The sequence below is a fragment of the Nerophis ophidion genome, linkage group LG12 (assembly GCF_033978795.1).
Source record: "Nerophis ophidion isolate RoL-2023_Sa linkage group LG12, RoL_Noph_v1.0, whole genome shotgun sequence".
Classification (NCBI taxonomy): domain Eukaryota; kingdom Metazoa; phylum Chordata; class Actinopteri; order Syngnathiformes; family Syngnathidae; genus Nerophis; species Nerophis ophidion.
The window spans coordinates 36,276,813-36,295,304 of record NC_084622.1 but is presented as its reverse complement, the minus strand read 5'-3'; the positions used below and the strand labels follow the sequence as shown (position 1 = coordinate 36,295,304).

Sequence of the window (18,492 nt, the reverse complement as noted above, 5' to 3'; positions counted from 1 at the left end):
CAATAATATGATTTCACAATGTGTGCTGTGTACATGCCTGTATGTACCATTGTTATTAGAAATGCTGACTACACATCTTTAGCTTTACTATAACTGCAGCTCGGTTTCACGGTGGAAGAGGGGTTAGTGCGTCTGCCTCACAATACGAAGCTCCTGCAGTTCTGGGTTCAAATCCAGGCTCGGGATCTTTCTGTGTGGAGTTTGCATGTTCTCCCCGTGAATCAATCAATCAATCAATGTTTACTTATATAGCCCTAAATCATACGTGGGTTTCCTCCGGGTACTCCGGCTTCCTCCCACTTCCAAAGACATGCACCTGGGGATAGGTTGATTGGCAACACTAAATTGGCCCTAGTGTGTGAATGTGAGTGTGAATGTTGTCTGTCTATCTGTGTTGGCCCTGCGATGATGTGGCGACTTGTCCAGGGTGTACCCCGCCTTCCACCCGATTGTAGCTGAGATAGGCGCCAGCGCCCCCCGCGACCCCAAAAGGGAATAAGCGGTAGAAAATGGATGGATGGATAACTGCAGCTCTCAGCTGATCTTTAAAAAAAAATTTGCTGAAAAAAATTCAATACAATATTTGTTTTTCTCATTTATATTTTATACTTTTAACTTTTTTCTTTTAAATGTGTATATTAAGTTAACTTTATTTGGAATCTATACCCTTTTCTACCGTATTGCTATAAATGTCCCAGTCGTAGGATAAATAAAGGATTATCTTATCTTATCTATCCTCCTGGTGCAGATGGCTCCTGTGATAGTGTTTACTAACATGTCCCCTCTGTACTCAGCCATGCAATTATGTATCCTTATAGTTGCAAATGTGTATATGTTGTGTGTGTGTGTGTGTGTTTGGTACATGCAATACGTATGTATGTATGTGATCATGGGGAATATGGGTCACCAGGGTATTGATTTTAACTTTGTAAAGCACTTTGCATTGCATTTCTTTAATGTATGAAAAGCGCTTTACAGTCGTGGTCAAAAGTTTACATACAGTAGACTTGTCCATCCATCCATCCATTTACTACCGCTTATTCCATTTGGGGTCGCGGGGGACACCGGTGCCTATGTCAGCTACAATCGGGCGGAACTTGTAAAGAACATAATGTCATGGCTGTATTGAATTTCCCTTTCAGACTGTTTTGATATATATTGTATGAACCAGAATATTAATAACAGAAGGAAACAATCCTTTTGGGGCTTCACGGTGGCAGAGGGGTTAGTGCGTCTGCCTCACAATACGAAGTTCCTGCAGTCCTGGGTTCAAATCCAGGCTCGGGATCTTTCTGTGTGGAGTTTGCATGTTCTCCCCGTGAATACGTGGGTTCCCTCCGGGTACTCCGGCTACCTCTCACCTCCAAAGACATGCACCTGGGGATAGGTTGATTGGCAACACTAAAATTGGCCCTAGTGTTTGACTGTGAGTGTGAATGTTGTCTGTCTATCTGTGTTGGCCCTGCGATGAGGTGGCGACTTGTCCAGGGTGTACCCCGCCTTCCGCCCGATTGTAGCTGAGATAGGCGCCAGCGCCCCCCGTGACCCCAAAAGGGAATAAGCGGTAGAAAATGGATGGATGGATAACTGCAGCTCTCAGCTGATCTTTAAAAAAAATTTTGCTGAAAAAAATTCAATACAATATTTGTTTTTCTCGTTTATATTTTATACTTTTAACTTTTTTCTTTTAAATGTGTATATTAAGTTAACTTTATTTGGAATCTATACCCTTTTCTACCGTATTGCTATAAATGTCCCAGTCGTAGGATAAATAAAGGATTATCTTATCTTATCTATCCTCCTGGTGCAGATGGCTCCTGTGATAGTGTTTACTAACATGTCCCCTCTGTACTCAGCCATGCAATTATGTATCCTTATAGTTGCAAATGTGTATATGTTGTGTGTGTGTGTGTGTGTGTGTGTGTGTTTGGTACATGCAATACGTATGTATGTATGTGATCATGGGGAATATGGGTCACCAGGGTATTGATTTTAACTTTGTAAAGCACTTTGCATTGCATTTCTTTAATGTATGAAAAGCGCTTTACAGTCGTGGTCAAAAGTTTACATACAGTACACTTGTCCATCCATCCATCCATTTACTACCGCTTATTCCATTTGGGGTCGCGGGGGACACCGGTGCCTATGCGAGCTACAATCGGGCGGAACTTGTAAAGAACATAATGTCATGGCTGTATTGAATTTCCCTTTCAGACTGTTTTGATATATATTGAAGGAACCAGAATATTAATAACAGAAGGAAACAATCCTTTTGGGGCTTCACGGTGGCAGAGGGGTTAGTGCGTCTGCCTCACAATACGAAGTTCCTGCAGTCCTGGGTTGAAATCCAGGCTCGGGATCTTTCTGTGTGGAGTTTGCATGTTCTCCCCGTGAATGCGTGGGTTCCCTCCGGGTACTCCGGCTTCCTCCCACCTCCAAAGACATGCACCTGGGGATAGGTTGATTGGCAACACTAAATTGGCCCTAGTGTGTGAATGTGAGTGTGAATGTTGTCTGTCTATCTGTGTTGGCCCTGCGATGAGGTGGCGACTTGTCCAGGGTGTACCCTGCCTTCCGCCCGATTGTAGCTGAGATATGCGCCAGCACCCCCCGCGACCCCGAAAGGGAATAAGCGGTAGAAAATGGATGGATGGATGGACAATCCTTTTGTGTAAATGAGTGAGAATGAGTGAAAATGGGGGAAGGTGAGTTTTTGGGTTGGTGCACTAATTGTAAGTGTATCTTGTGTTTTTTTTATGTTGATTTAATACAAAATAAAAAAAAATACAATCAAATCAAATAAAAGGGGACCAGCGGTAGAAAATGGATGGATGGAAAAAAGAACATAATGTCATGGTCCGGAGATTGGGTCTTGGGCGCAGTTGGGTGTTCCAACAGGACAATGACCCTAAACACACGTCAAAAGTGGTAAAGGAATGGCTAAATCTGGCTAGAATTAAGGTTTTAAAATTCCCTTCCCAAAGTCCTGACTTAAATATGTGGACAATGCTGAAGAAATAATTCCATGTCAGAAAACCAACAAATTTAGCCGAACTGCACCAATTTTGTCAAGAAGAGTGGTCAAAAATTCAGCCAGAAGCTTGTGGATGGCTACCAAAATCGCCTCATTGCAGTGAAACTTGCCAAGGGACATGTAACCAAATATTAAAATTGCTGTATGTATACTTTTGACCCAGCAGGTTTGGTCACATTTTCAGTAGACCCATAACAAATTCATAAAAGAACCAAACTTCATGAATGTTTTTGTGACCAACAAGTATGTGCTCCAATCTATCACAAAAAAAATAAGAGTTATAGAAATGATTGGAGACTCAAGACAGCCATGACATTATGTTCTTTACAAGTGTATGTAAACTTTTGACCACGACTGTATAAATAAAGTTTGATTGATTGATTATCTTCATCTAATAGTGGGGGTAATAGGGGTTTCGTCATTATCAATTGTATTCAAGGTCTAATTAAAATGACCGACGATAATTTAAAAGTTACATTTGTATCCATTTGTTAGGACGGCTCATGCGCAGGGTAAAGCAGAGGCAGCAGTTGGAGCGGCTCAGAAAGCTCAGGGGGAGAGTCGCGTGGCCAGAGTCACCGCCAAGCAGTTCTCCCCTTCGTTCCAGCATCCCGGAAATGGTGGGTGCAACACACACACCAACACACACTGATACCAGATAGCCAACATGTACTCTTTATGGTTACAAAACCTTAATCAGTTAAATCATCGATAAGGACAAGAACTCTGTGTTCCTCTAAAAAACATTAAATATTTGTGTTGGAACGGTTAGACCAGGGGTGTCAAAGGTAAGGCCCGCTGGCTGGATCAGGCCCGCGAACAAGTTTTATCCGGCCTGCAGGATGAGTTTGCTAAGTAAAAAAATTAGCCACCATTTTTGAATGAAAGAAACTGCTGTTCTAAATGTGTCCACTAGATGTCACAATAGCAATTCATTGTATCTATGTAGATGATGCTACATTTGTAAAAAAAAACAAAAAAAACACATGTTTTTGGCTGGCAAAATACACAGACCCAAGATGTGCCAAATGCAAACTGTGTTATAAAAAATTTGACATTTTGGAATATGTGTGAGGCCATGAACACAGATCTTGTGAGGACAGCCAGCATCACTACTGCAGTTTCCAAAGCAACAAAGCGGACAACTTCGGGGGGAAAAATGTAATCCACGAAGTCAAGATACTTTGGACATCAAAATGTGTGAATTCATACAACTCATTCATGTTATCTTAAAGGGAAACATCACTTTAAAAAAAATATATATAGCCAACGGTTCACAATCATTATGAGAGACAAGAACACATATGTCTCTTTTGATTGTATTTATTTTAAAAATGGTTAAAGAAAACGCTTGGAAGATGCGGCTAATGGGAGTCACCGTTGTAGCCGTGAAAATCCTCTAAAACAGGGGTGTTAAACGAGGGCCAAGTTTGCCAAGTATAAAAATAAGCCGACATTTTTGAATGAAAGAAACTGCTGTTCTAAATGTGTCCACTAGATGTGGCAATAGCAATTATTTGTATCTATCGCAGGGGTTTCAAACGTACGGCCTGCTGGCTGGATCAGGCCCGCGAACAAGTTTTATCCGGCCTGCAGGATGAGTTTGCTAAGTAAAAAAATTAGCCACCATTTTTGAATGAAAGAAACTGCTGTTCTAAATGTGTCCACTAGATGTGGCAATAGCAATTATTTGTATCTATCGCAGGGGTTTCAAACGTACGGCCTGCGGGCCGGATCAGGCCCGCGAACAAGTTTTATCCGGCCTGCAGGATGAGTTTGCTAAGTAAAAAAATTAGCCACCATTTTTGAATGAAAGAAACTGCTGTTCTAAATGTGTCCACTAGATGTCACAATAGCAATTCATTGTATCTATGTAGATGATGCTACATTTGTAAAAAAAAAACAAAAAAAAACACATGTTTTTGGCTGGCAAAATACACAGACCCAAGATGTGCCAAATGCAAACTGTGTTATAAAAAATTTGACATTTTCGAATATGTGTGAGGCCATCAACACAGATCTTGTGAGGACAGCCAGCATCACTACTGCAGTTTCCAAAGCAACAAAGCGGACAACTTCGGGGGAAAAATGTAATCCACAAAGTCAAGATACTTTGGACATCAAAATGTGTGAATTCATACAACTCATTCATGTTATCTTAAAGGGAAACATCACTTTAAAAAAAATATATATAGCCAACGGTTCACAATCATTATGAGAGACAAGAACACATATGTCTCTTTTGATTTTATTTATTTTAAAAATGGTTAAAGAAAACGCTTGGAAGATGCGGCTAATGGGAGTCACCGTTGTAGCCGTGAAAATCCTCTAAAACAGGGGTGTTAAACGAGGGCCAAGTTTGCCAAGTATAAAAATAAGCCGACATTTTTGAATGAAAGAAACTGCTGTTCTAAATGTGTCCACTAGATGTGGCAATAGCAATTATTTGTATCTATCTCAGGGGTTTCAAACGTACGGCCTGCTGGCTGGATCAGGCCCGCGAACAAGTTTTATCCGGCCTGCAGAATGAGTTTGCTAAGTAAAAAAATTAGCCACCATTTTTGAATGAAAGAAACTGCTGTTCTAAATGTGTCCACTAGATGTGGCAATAGCAATTATTTGTATCTATCGCAGGGGTTTCAAACGTACGGCCTGCTGGCTGGATCAGGCCCGCGAACAAGTTTTATCCGGCCTGCAGGATGAGTTTGCTAAGTAAAAAAATTAGCCACCATTTTTGAATGAAAGAAACTGCTGTTCTAAATGTGTCCACTAGATGTGGCAATAGCAATTATTTGTATCTATCGCAGGGGTTTCAAACGTACGGCCTGCGGGCCGGATCAGGCCCGCGAACAAGTTTTATCCGGCCTGCAGGATGAGTTTGCTAAGTAAAAAAATTAGCCACCATTTTTGAATGAAAGAAACTGCTGTTCTAAATGTGTCCACTAGATGTCACAATAGCAATTCATTGTATCTATGTAGATGATGCTACATTTGTAAAAAAAAACAAAAAAAAACACATGTTTTTGGCTGGCAAAATACACAGACCCAAGATGTGCCAAATGCAAACTGTGTTATAAAACATTTGACATTTTGGAATATGTGTGAGGCCATGAACACAGATCTTGTGAGGACAGCCAGCATCACTACTGCAGTTTCCAAAGCAACAAAGCGGACAACTTCGGGGGAAAAATGTAATCCACAAAGTCAAGATACTTTGGACATCAAAATGTGTGAATTCATACAACTCATTCATGTTATCTTAAAGGGAAACATCACTTAAAAAATATATATATATAGCCAACGGTTCACAATCATTATGAGAGACAAGAACACATATGTCTCTTTTGATTTTATTTTATTTTAAAAATGGTTAAAGAAAATGCTTGGAAGATGCGGCTAATGGGAGTCACCGTTGTAGCCGTGAAAACCCTCTAAAACAGGGGTGTTAAACGAGGGCCAAGTTTGCCAAGTATAAAAATGTTCTAAATGTGTCCACTAGATGTCGCAATAGCAATTATTTGTATCTATCTCAGGGGTGTCAAACGTACGGCCTGCGGGCCGGATCAGGCCCGCGAACAAGGTTTTATCCGACCCGCGGGATGAGTTTGCTAAGTATACAAATTAACCTAAAAATTTTGAATGAAAGAAACAGCTCTTCTACATGTGTCTACTGGATGTTGCAATAGCAATTCTTTGTATCTCTAGATCAGGGGTCGGGAACCTTTTTGGCTGAGAGAGCCATGAAAGCCAAATGTTTTAAAGTGTATTACCGTGAGAGCCGTATCATATGTTTTAACACTGAATACAACTAAATGCATGCATTTTTTAAGTAAGACCTACATTTTTAGAGTATAAGTCTTATATTTTATATCATTTTTATTCTGAAGCTAACAATATTAAATAAAATACTTCTTTGGCAACACTAAATTGGCCCTAGTGTGTGAATGTGAGTGTGAATGTCGTCTGTCTATCTGTGTTGGCCCAGCGATGAAGTGGCGACTTGTCCAGGGTGTACCCCACCTTCTGCCCAAATGCAGCTGAGATAGGCTGCAGCAACCCCCGCGACCCCAAAAGGGACAAGCGGTAGAGAAAAGATGGATGGACTTCTTATCATTGATGTGACTTATTGAACAGGTGCAGTTGAAAATGGATGGATGGATTTAAATGCATAATCAATCAATCAATCAGTGTTTACTTATATAGCCCTAAATCACTAGTGTCTCAAAGGGCTGCACAAACCACTACGACATCCTCGTAAGGCCCACATAAGGGCAAGGAAAACTCACACCCAGTGGGACGTCGGTGACAATGATGACTATGAGAACCTTGGAGAGGAGGAAAGCAATGGATGTCGAGCGGGTCTAACATGATACTGTGAAAGTTCAATCCATAATGGATCCAACACAGTCGCAAGAGTCCAGTCCAAAGCGGATCCAACACAGCAGCGAGAGTCCCGTTCATAGCGGAGCCAGCAGGAAACCATCCCAAGCGGAGGCGGATCAGCAGCGCAGAGATGTCCCCAGCCGATACACAGGCGAGCAGTACATGGCCACCGGATCGGACCGGACCCCCTCCACAAAGGAGAGTGGGACATAGGAGAACAAGAAAAGAAACGGCAGATCAACTGGTCTAAAAAGGAGGTCTATTTAAAGGCTAGAGTATACAAATGAGTTTTAAGGTGAGACTTAAATGCTTCTACTGAGGTGGCATCTCGAACTGTTACCGGGAGGGCATTCCAGAGTACTGGAGCCCGAACGGAAAACGCTCTATAGCCCGCAGACTTTTTTTGGGCTTTGGGAATCACTAATAAGCCGGAGTCCTTTGAACGCAGATTTCTTGCCGGGACATATGGTACAATACAATCGGCAAGATAGGATGGAGCTAGACCGTGTAGTATTTTATACGTAAGTAGTAAAACCTTAAAGTCACATCTTAAGTGCGCAGGAAGCCAGTGCAGGTGAGCCAGTACAGGCGTAATGTGATCAAACTTTCTTGTTCTTGTCAAAAGTCTAGCAGCCGCATTTTGTACCAACTGTAATCTTTTAATGCTAGACATGGGGAGACCCGAAAATAATACGTTACAGTAGTCGAGGCGAGACGTAACAAACGCATGGATAATGATCTCAGCGTCTTTAGGGGACAGAATGGAGCGAATTTTAGCGATATTACGGAGATGAAAGAAGGCCGTTTTAGTAACGCTTTTAATGTGTGACTCAAAGGAGAGAGTTGGGTCTAAGATAACACCCAGATTCTTTACCGTGTCGCCTTGTTTAATTGTTTGGTTGTCAAATGTTAGAGTTGTATTATTAAATAGAGGTTGGTGTCTAGCAGGACCGATAATCAGCATTTCCGTTTTTTTGGCGTTGAGTTGCAAAAAGTTAGCGGACATCCATTGTTTAATTTCATTAAGACACGCCTCCAGCTGACTACAATTCGGCGTGTTGGTCAGCTTTAGGGGCATGTAGAGTTGGGTGTCATCAGCATAACAGTGAAAGCTAATACCGTATTTGCGTATGATGTCACCTAGCGGCAGCATGTAGATGCTGAAGAGTGCAGGGCCAAGGACCGAACCCTGGGGAACTCCACACGTTACCTTAACGTAGTCCGAGGTCACATTGTTATGGGAGACGCACTGCATCCTATCAGTAAGATAAGAGTTAAACCAAGACAGGGCTAAGTCTGACATACCAATTCGTGTTTTGATACGTTCTAATAAAATATTATGATCAACGGTATCGAAAGCAGCGCTAAGATCGAGGAGCAGCAACATAGATGACGCATCAGAATCCATCGTTAGCAATAGATCATTAGTCATTTTTGCGAGGGCTGTCTCCGTGGAGTGATCTGCCCTGAAACCGGATTGAAAGGTTTCACATAGATTGTTAGACACTAAGTGTTCATTTAATTGCTCCGCAACAATTTTTTCGAGGATTTTTGAAATAAAGGGAAGGTGTTTACCATGAGGTTTACCATGAGGTCAGGATCGAGGTTAGGTCTTTTAAGAAGAGGATGAATAACCGCTTTTATGAATGCTAGGGGAACAGTGCCCGAGGAAAGTGATAAGTTTATAATATTTAGCACTGATGGACCTAATAGTACAAAGAGCTATAAGAATGTTTTACATGTTAAACGTTATTTTTAACACCGATTACTGGCGGAATTATTCATTACTAATCGTGTTAAGCAATTTCAGCTCAGATGCATTTGAGAGCCAGATGCAGTCATCAAAAGAGCCACATTTGGCTCGAGAGCCATAGGTTCCCTACCCCTGCTCTAGATGATGGTACATATGTACAAAATAAACCACATGATATTAGTACATCAATCGAGGAAAATGATCAAAATACATACATGGCATACTGTAATTTGAGTTTGATATTTTTTTATCTTGATAGATTGAAAATGAACACCATTGAATTGACTGATGAACATTATCACATCATTAATTCAGAAAATACAAATAATGACAAATAAAGATAAATACTATTAACCGTGACATGTAAGTGTAAAAAAACAACAACATTATGATTTGTACATTTTCAGAATGCGCTTCTTCTATTTTTGAACACAGAAAACATTCTGAAGGTGTCTTTATTTTTAAGTTATCGTGCAGGGATTTTACCAGTCCAGCCAACTTGGGAGTAGATTTTCCTCCATGTGGCCCCCGATCGAAAATGAGTTTGACACCCCTGATCTATGTAGATGATGCTACCTATGTAAAAAAAAAAAAAAACACATTAGGAGATCAGTTGAGAAAAACAAGCAAACTACATAAATTACATCCTGTAATTTGATTTTTATATTATTTTTTTATCTTGATAGATTGAAAGTTAAAACCAATGATGAACATTATTGCATAACTTATTCAGAAAGTATACATAACAACAAATAATGGCAGAATACTATTAACGGCAACATGTAAGTGTAAAAAACAACAACATCATGATTTGTACATTTTCAGAATATGCTTGTTCTATTTTTTTTAACATAGAAAACAACCTGAAGTTGTCTTGATTGCCGTGATTTTCCCAGTCCGGCCCGCTTGGTAGTCGATTTTTGCTCCATGTGACCCCCGATCTAAAATTAGTTTGACACCCCTGTGTTAGACAATTCTTCCAACTTAAGTGGTACTAGTTTGGTGTTTTTGATGTTCCACCATGACCCAGTGCATAAAGCAAGGTGGATAAAATCCTGGCTGTGATAAAGGTTACTATCAACCACCCTCAAGTTTTGCATTTCTGCTTCTGTCAGAGGCTCAGCAGACACACACCTGCACACACACACATGCATACTCACATTCATACACACACCTGGAGACATGCTGCACAGCCTCACAGTTAGTGATAATTAATTTCCTGTCTTTTCTACTCTTGACAGTTGGGGAGTGTGGGGTGGAAGCAACATAAGCACTGTCAAAATATTCAGTGATGAATATATGCTGACATCTTTTCATACCACCTCACCTGCTCTATTCAGAAGGGTGAAGGGCAAGGAGACGTGTTTAAAAGGGCTCAGGAAGGATGCACGATAGAGCATCATTCTGACTTGTTCACTGCGACACAACAGATGTTGTTTACATTCATGAATTTGTTATTAGATCATTTTATTGAACACACAACTACAAACTTTTTTATTTGTCTTTGAATTGTAGTTGATACTGGATAACTTGGGGAAATCTTGACTTGTACATCTCTTACAATGATGCCTTTTCCATTTATTTTGACGCTAAAGACACGGGCGAGTTTGTACTGTCCTTTTAGGGCATCTTTATCAGCTAGCGAAAGTTATTTTGCATTTTTGATTGAGGGATCGGACTGTTTTTTTTTTTTTTAAAAGCCTACTGAAATGAGATTTTCTTATTTAAACGGAGATAGCAGGTCCATTCTATGTGTCATAATTGATCATTTCGCGATATTGCCATATTTTTGCTGAAAGGATTTAGTAGAGAACATCCACGATAAAGTTCGCAACTTTTGGTGCTGGTCTCGCCTCGACTACTGTAACGTATTATTTTCGGGTCTCCCCATGTCTAGCATTAAAAGATTACAGTAGGGACAAAATGCGGCTGCTAGACTTTTGACAAGAACAAGAAAGTTTGATCACATTACGCCTGTACTGGCTCACCTGCACTGGCTTCCTGTGCACTTAAGATGTGACTTTAAGGTTTTACTACTTACGTATAAAATACTACACGGTCTAGCTCCATCCTATCTTGCCGATTGTATTGTACCATATGTCCCGGCAAGAAATCTGCGTTCAAAGGACTCCGGCTTATTAGTGATTCCCAAAGCCCAAAAAAAGTCTGCGGGCTATAGAGCGTTTTCCGTTCGGGCTCCAGTACTCTGGAATGCCCTCCCGGTAACAGTTCGAGATGCCACCTCAGTAGAAGCATTTAAGTCTCACCTTAAAACTCATCTGTATACTCTAGCCTTTAAATAGACATCCTTTTTAGACCAGTTGATCTGCCGCTTCTTTTCTTTCTCCTATATCCCCCCCTCCCTTGTGGAGGGGGTCCGGTCCGATCCGGTGGCCATGTACTGCTTGCCTGTGTATCGGCTGGGGACATCTCTGCGCTGCTGATCCGCCTCCGCTTGGGATGGTTTCCTGCTGGCTCCGCTATGAACGGGACTCTCGCTGCTGTGTTGGATCCGCTTTGGACTGGACTCTCGCGACTGTGTTGGATCCATTATGAATTGAACTTTCACAGTATCATGTTAGACCCGCTCGACATCCATTGCTTTCCTCCTCTCCAAGGTTCTCATAGTCATCATTGTCACCGACGTCCCACTGGGTCATTATTGTCACCGATGTCCCACTGGGTGTGAGTTTTCCTTGCCCTTATGTGGGCCTACCGAGGATGTCGTAGTGGTTTGTGCAGCCCTTTGAGACACTAGTGATTTAGGGCTATATAAGTAAACATTGATTGATTGATTGATAAAAAAGCCTTGCCTTTACTGGAAGTCGCAGACGATGACGTCACAAGGGTGAGGGCTCCTCACGTCCTCACATTGTTTATAATGGGAGCCTCCAGCAGCAAGAGCTTTTCGGACCGAGAAAACGACAATTTCCCCATTAATTTGAGCGAGGATGTAATATTCGTGGATAATGATATTGATAGCGAAGGACTACAAAAAATAAATAAATAAAGTTAAAAAAAAACAAACAAAGGCGATTGCATTGGGACGAAGTCTGAAGTTTTTAGACAAATTTACTAGGATAATTCTGGGAAATCCCTTATCTTTCTATTGTTGCTAGTGTTTTAGTGAGATTAAATAGTACCTGATAGTCGGAGGGGTGTGTCCACGGGTGTCTTGAGGCCAGTGTCTGAGGGAAATCACGGCAGATACAAAGACGGCGCAAACTCCACAGATTTCCGGTAAGAGGCGACTTTTTAACACAATTTTCTCACCGAAACCTGCCGGTTGACAAGTGGTCGGTAACCATGTTCGCTTGACCGCTCTGATCCATAGTAAAGTTTCACCTCCGGGAATTTTAAACAAGGAATCACCGTGTGTTTGTGTGGCTAGAGGCTAAAATATCCCAACTCCCTCTTTCTACTTTGACTTCTCCATTAGTAATTGAACAAATTGCAAAAGATTCAGCAACACAGATGTCCAAAATACTGTTTAATTGCGCGATGAAAAGAGACGACTTTTAGCTGCAAATGGTGCTGCGCTAATATTTCCTGACGGTCCGTGACGTCACGCGCACGCGTCATCATTCCGCGACGTTTTCAACAAGAAACTCCGCGGGTAATTTAAAATTGCAATTAAGTAAACTAAAAAGGCCGTATTGGCATGTGTTGCAATGTTAATATTTCATCATTGATATATAAACTATCAGACTGCGTGGTGGGTAGTAGTGGGTTTCAGTAGGCCTTTAACTTAAAGTATAATGCTGTAAAGAACACCGTAAAATGTATTGTCATATTCTTTAATATGATGGGTAGTTTGCTGTAAAATCATAAGTCAAGCAGATATTTAAGTATTTTTATTTTATTTTGATAAACCATGTTTGGAAAGTACTGCGATTAGATGAGTGGGCGACTTGTCCAGGGTGTACACCGCCTTCCGCCCGATTGTAGCTGAGATAGGCACCAGCGCCCCCCACGACCCCACAGTGAATAAGCGGTAGAAAATGGATGGATGGATGGATGCTTGGGAAGTATAATATTATACTGTGATAATTGTTGCAATAATGGATACTATTAAGTTTAAAAGGCATGCAATTTCAAGCAGTTTATATGTTTTTTTCCTGTCAAAATGAAAAGAAAATCCATTACATCCATTTTTCTACCGCTTATTCCCTTTCGGGGTCGCGGGGGGCGCTGGCGCCTATCTCAGCTACAATCGGGCGGAAGGCGGGGTACACCCTGGACAAGTCGCCACCTCATCGCAGGGCCAACACAGATAGACAGACAACATTCACACTCACATTCAAACACTAGGGCCAATTTTAGTGTTGCCAATCAACCTATCCCCAGGTGCATGTCTTTGGAAGTGGGAGGAAGCCCGAGTACCCGGAGGGAACCCACGCATTCACAGGGAGAACATGCAAACTCCACACAGAAAGATCCCGAGCCTGGATTTGAACCCAGGACTGCAGGACCTTCGTATTGTGAGGCAGACGCACTAACCCCTCTGCCACCGTGAAGCCCTAAAATCCATTACATTTAGTGATAAAATATTAAGTACTTTATTGACACATATTTCCTGGTGTTTGCGGGCCAGATAAAATGATGTCGCGGGGCCTTGAGTTTGACACCTGTGGCCTAAGCGCTTGCATAAGAGAATGATGGGCTCATGGCTTGTGTGGTGGGGCTACTTTTGCGTGAGACACTCATTGATGATTTTGAAGCAGTCTTCAAGCCACATGTAGTCACCTCCATGAATTATTACATTTTAACTGCCTGTCACGTTAATTTCTTTGCTCTGATTCACCTGGACTCTTGACTTTTCTCCTCGCGAGATTGCTTTTTAAAGTAGTGGCTGATTTTGCCTGCCTTATCTGCAACGCTAAAAACATAAACGTTACTCTGGCACGGAGGAAACTTTTTTTTTTTTAATAAACACAACATGCTTGTTATGCTTTCTTGGGGTAAGTCCTTTTAGTTGACCTTGTGCCAGTCAATCTGTCGTTGGTAGTGGGGTTGTATATTGTAGCGTCCCGGAAGAGCTAGTGCTGCAAGGGATTCTGGGTATTTGTTCTGTTGTATTTATGGTGCCTTATGTTCTCCCGAAATGTGTTTGTCATTCTTTTTGGTGTGGGTTCACAGTGTGGTGCATATTTGTAACAGTGTTAAAGTTGTTTGTATGGCCACCCTCAGTGTGACCTGTATGGCTGTTGACCAAGTATGCCTTACATTCACTTATGTGTGTGTAGAAGTTGCATGTATTACGTGACTGGGCCGGCACGCTGTTTGTAAGGAGGAAAAGCGTACGTGACGACAAGTTGTAGAGGACACTAAAGGCAGAACCTTTGAGGCATGCCCCCAATATTGTTGTCCGGGTGGAAATCAGGAGAAATTCTTGAGAATGGTTGCCCCGGGAACATGCGGCAGAAGAACCGTCCACAATGTATAATCATACAAACAAGTCCCAACACAAAACATCGCATCCACACAACTTAAATAGTCGTGATTGTGAATAGGAAACAGGTGCAGGGAATAAGCGCTCAGAAGCGTGCAAGTGAACACACACAAAACCGGAAGTGCCACCAAAATAAGAACGCAAGACAGGAACTAAGACACTAAACGGGATAATCAAAACAAGACACGAGTTGGTGACAGGATGATTAATTTGTTTTGAAATGTAGCTTTTTAATTAAATAGCAGCAATGCTGTGCTAATTCCTGGTGTCTTCACTCTTTTGCAGGCATGGAGGTGCAGCGTCCAAAATGTCAAGTGTCGAGCGAGGTGGAGGGTGAGGGCTTGTCGAGTAGCGCTGGAACCGCAGACAGCCCCGACCTCTACGTGAAGAGCACGGGCTCAGATGACCCCTCCAACGCCACACCAGATCTAAGTCCCTCTTCTTCCTCCCCTCAACACACCCCTCCTCCCCCCATCAGGCCATCCCAGCGCAGCAGAAGTGCTCGCTTCCACCGGCAGAGCGCTGTTGACCACGGAGACCGAGGGAAGGAGGGAGGAGAACGAGGGGAAAAGGGGGGATCCAGAGGGCAGACGGAAATCCAGGTGTTGATAGAGCGAGGCGGCAGAGAGGGCGAGGGTGCGGGGAAGGTGGAGTACATGAGGGCCAAAAGCTATAGTGAGGAAAAAAAGAAAGGGATGTTGCACAAAGCAGCAGGAGGAGGAGTCACGGGGCAAGGAGTTGGCAGGACCAATGGACACAAACACGGCTCCTCCAATCACAAGTCTCGGGGCCACGGCTCATCCAATCATAAACAAGCCAGAGGAGACAGATGGACAGAGACGTCCCCTTCTGCCTCTTGGACGTCTGGGCAGCGGGGGGCGCACAGCAGGGGAGGACGGCTCCTCGAGCAGGATGAAGAGAAAATTAGCAACTATGAAATGGAGATGAAGCCTTTACAGCCCAGAGACTCCACTACCCACAAGCCCCATGGGCACGGGGAGGAGAAGCACGGGGAGGGGGGCTCACACACCTTGCAAAGACAGAGGCATAAGAGAGAGGGGAAAGAAGGGAGGGAAAGTAAAGACCAGCTGGAGAGCGGACCCCTGGGAGAGAAGATGGATTCTCGGCCTATACGACGGGACCTGACCCTCTCCCCCCCTCTTAAGTCCTCCCCCATCGCATCAGAGCAGCAGGACCACAGACTCACACAGAGCAAAGGCCACTCAGTAAGACCGCCGTCAACAAATACGATGTGAAAAGATAATATGACCAAAAACCATACTTGCCAACCCTCACGGTTTTTCCGGGAGACTCCCGAAATTCATTCCCCCGGGGCAACCATTCTCCCGATTTCCACCCGTACGACAATATTGGGGGCGTGCCTTATAAGCACTGCCTTAAGCATCCTTTACAACCTGTCGTCACGTTCGCTTTTCCACCTTACAGACAGCGTGTCGGCCCAGTCACATTATATATGCGGTTTTTACATACACACATGAGTGAATGCAAGGCATACTTGATCAAAAGCCATACAGGTCACACTGAGGGTGGCCGTATAAACAACTTTAACACTGTTACAAATATGTGCCACACTGTGAACCCACACCAAACAAGAACGACAAACACATTTCGGGAGAACATCCCCACCGTAACACAACATAAATACGGCAGAACAAATACCCAGAATGTCTTGCAGCACTAATTATTCTAGGACGCTACAATATGCAAATCCCCCCCACCCCCACCCCCCTAGTCCCCGAATTCGGAGGTCTCAAGGTTGGCAAGTATGCCAAAAACACCAAAATAGATGTGTAGTTATCCACTCATTTTTAACATTTTTTTCCAAGGTCTTTCTGATGCCATCAGTTAATGATGGCATCAGAAAGACCATCATGTTGGGTCGAATAGCAGTAAACATATAAGATGCATCATTAAAACGTCGTGTACACATTTCGTAAAGAGCACATGTAGTGAAATACTTCTTAATAATAACAAATAATACAAAAATAATAGTTCTTAATAGTATGTAACTTCAAATCCAGGCGATGCCTCGGGAAGTTGCAATTTGCTAACGATGTACAACCGTCCCCCAAATATGTGAAGTGAATTATATTTATATAGCGCTTTTCTCTAGTGACTCAAAGCGTTTTACATAGTGAAACACAATACTTAAGTTATACATAAAGTTACATTTAAACCAGTGTGGGTGACACTGGGAGCAGGTGGGTAAAGTGTCTTGCCCAAGGACACAACGTCAATGACTAGGATGGCGGAAGCGGGGACCGAACCTGGAACCCTCAAGTTGCTGGCACGGCCACTCTACCAACCGAACTGTAACACCCCAAATATGGCGACTTCACCACAATTCATTCTTTATTATTATCATCATTGTTTTTTTAGGCATAATATACATTTTTTTGGTCCAAAATTAAGCGTTCTCAAGCATTAAAATGACTAAATAAACTTGAAATGTCACTACTACAGTAGTATTGGCCACAACATCATGAGACCAAACCAATCAGAGTGCGCTATTCAGTATTGTCGCCATTGATTGGCTCAGCCTCAGGCAGCATTTTTGTATTGAATTAAAAGAGTATAAAGCTAATTAAAGAGCGTTTTTTTCTTGTTTAAAGAGCTTTTGTAATGTTGAAAAACGTATTGAGGAGGTCCCAGGTCAAGTTTTTTTTTTTTATGTTCACGGTCACTTTTCGAACCAAATAACAGTGAAAATGGAGTGACAACTCAAAGCGTATTTCTATAGCCCTTATTTACAAGTGTCTCAAAGGGCTGCACAAGCCACAACGACATCAGGACAAGAAAAAACTCAACCACAACAACTGTCTACAACAAATAATGTGTATAATCTCGAGCTGTCAAATTGAATGAATTGACTCATGTGACTATATCAAAAGAAAGATCACAATAATCATGTATCAACACAGATTATTCACCCAATTAATTTTGACTGTACATGATATTTTATCTTAACCACGGATGTTTACCTGAAAGGCGGCTTTGAATCTTACGATGTTATTTGCAAAGATTAGAAAGTAGACTCCGACTGGTGACAAATGTCACTTCAAAATACACCAAGACGGGAATTTTGATAAAACTAAGTTAATTTGCATATATTTCAGCAATGAATTCTCTAACCACAGCCAGTTTAAAATCTAAAAGCAAACATTATTCTGAGGCAGCCGCTCGCGAGAGCGCTACTTGTACATCGACAACAAACAACGCTGTTGGAGTATACCCGCAACAATATTGTCAACAGAAGTATCACAAATAGGTTTAGCTAATTTTTTAGCAACTGTGATTAATCATAATTAATCTAAATTCAAAAGTGTGATTACCGTATTTTCCGGACCATAAGGCGTACCAGATTATAAAGCGCACTGCCTATGAGCGAGTCTCGTCAGGTCTATATTCCTACAAAAAAACGCACCGGATTATAGGGCGCATTAAAGGGGTCGTATTATTATTTTTTTTGTTTTTCTAAATTGAAAACACTTCCTTGTAGTCTACATTACACGTAATGGTGGTTGTTTGGTCAAAATATTCCATGGATCATGTTTTACAGATCATCTTCAAGCCACTTTCTGACAGTCGCTTCAGGATGCGCCGTTTTGTGGGAGGTCCTATTTACGTGGCTCACCTTAGACAGCGTCTTCTCCCCGTCATCTTTGTTGTAGCGGTGTAGCGTGCAAGGACGGGAGTGAAAGAAGTGTCAAAAGATGGAGCTAACTGTTTTAATGACATTCAGACTTTACTTAACTCAATAACGGAGCAGCATCTCCTCATTCGTGTCTCACGAGCACAATAACATGGGTCCCATGAAAAACTCTTATAACTAAAGTTCCTTGGGTGAGT

At 42.1% G+C, this 18,492-nt stretch overlaps 1 protein-coding gene across 1 annotated transcript in view; it reads left to right on the top strand.

The window, feature by feature from the left end:
* The window catches only part of jph3b (junctophilin 3b), a 156,431-nt gene that overhangs the window by 114,797 nt on the left and 23,142 nt on the right, over positions 1-18,492 (top strand). The window contains exons 4-5 of the mRNA XM_061917475.1: positions 3,530-3,654; positions 14,908-15,848. Of these exons, the coding sequence (XP_061773459.1) occupies positions 3,530-3,654; positions 14,908-15,848 (1,066 nt within the window). The remainder of the gene's footprint in view (positions 1-3,529; positions 3,655-14,907; positions 15,849-18,492) is intronic.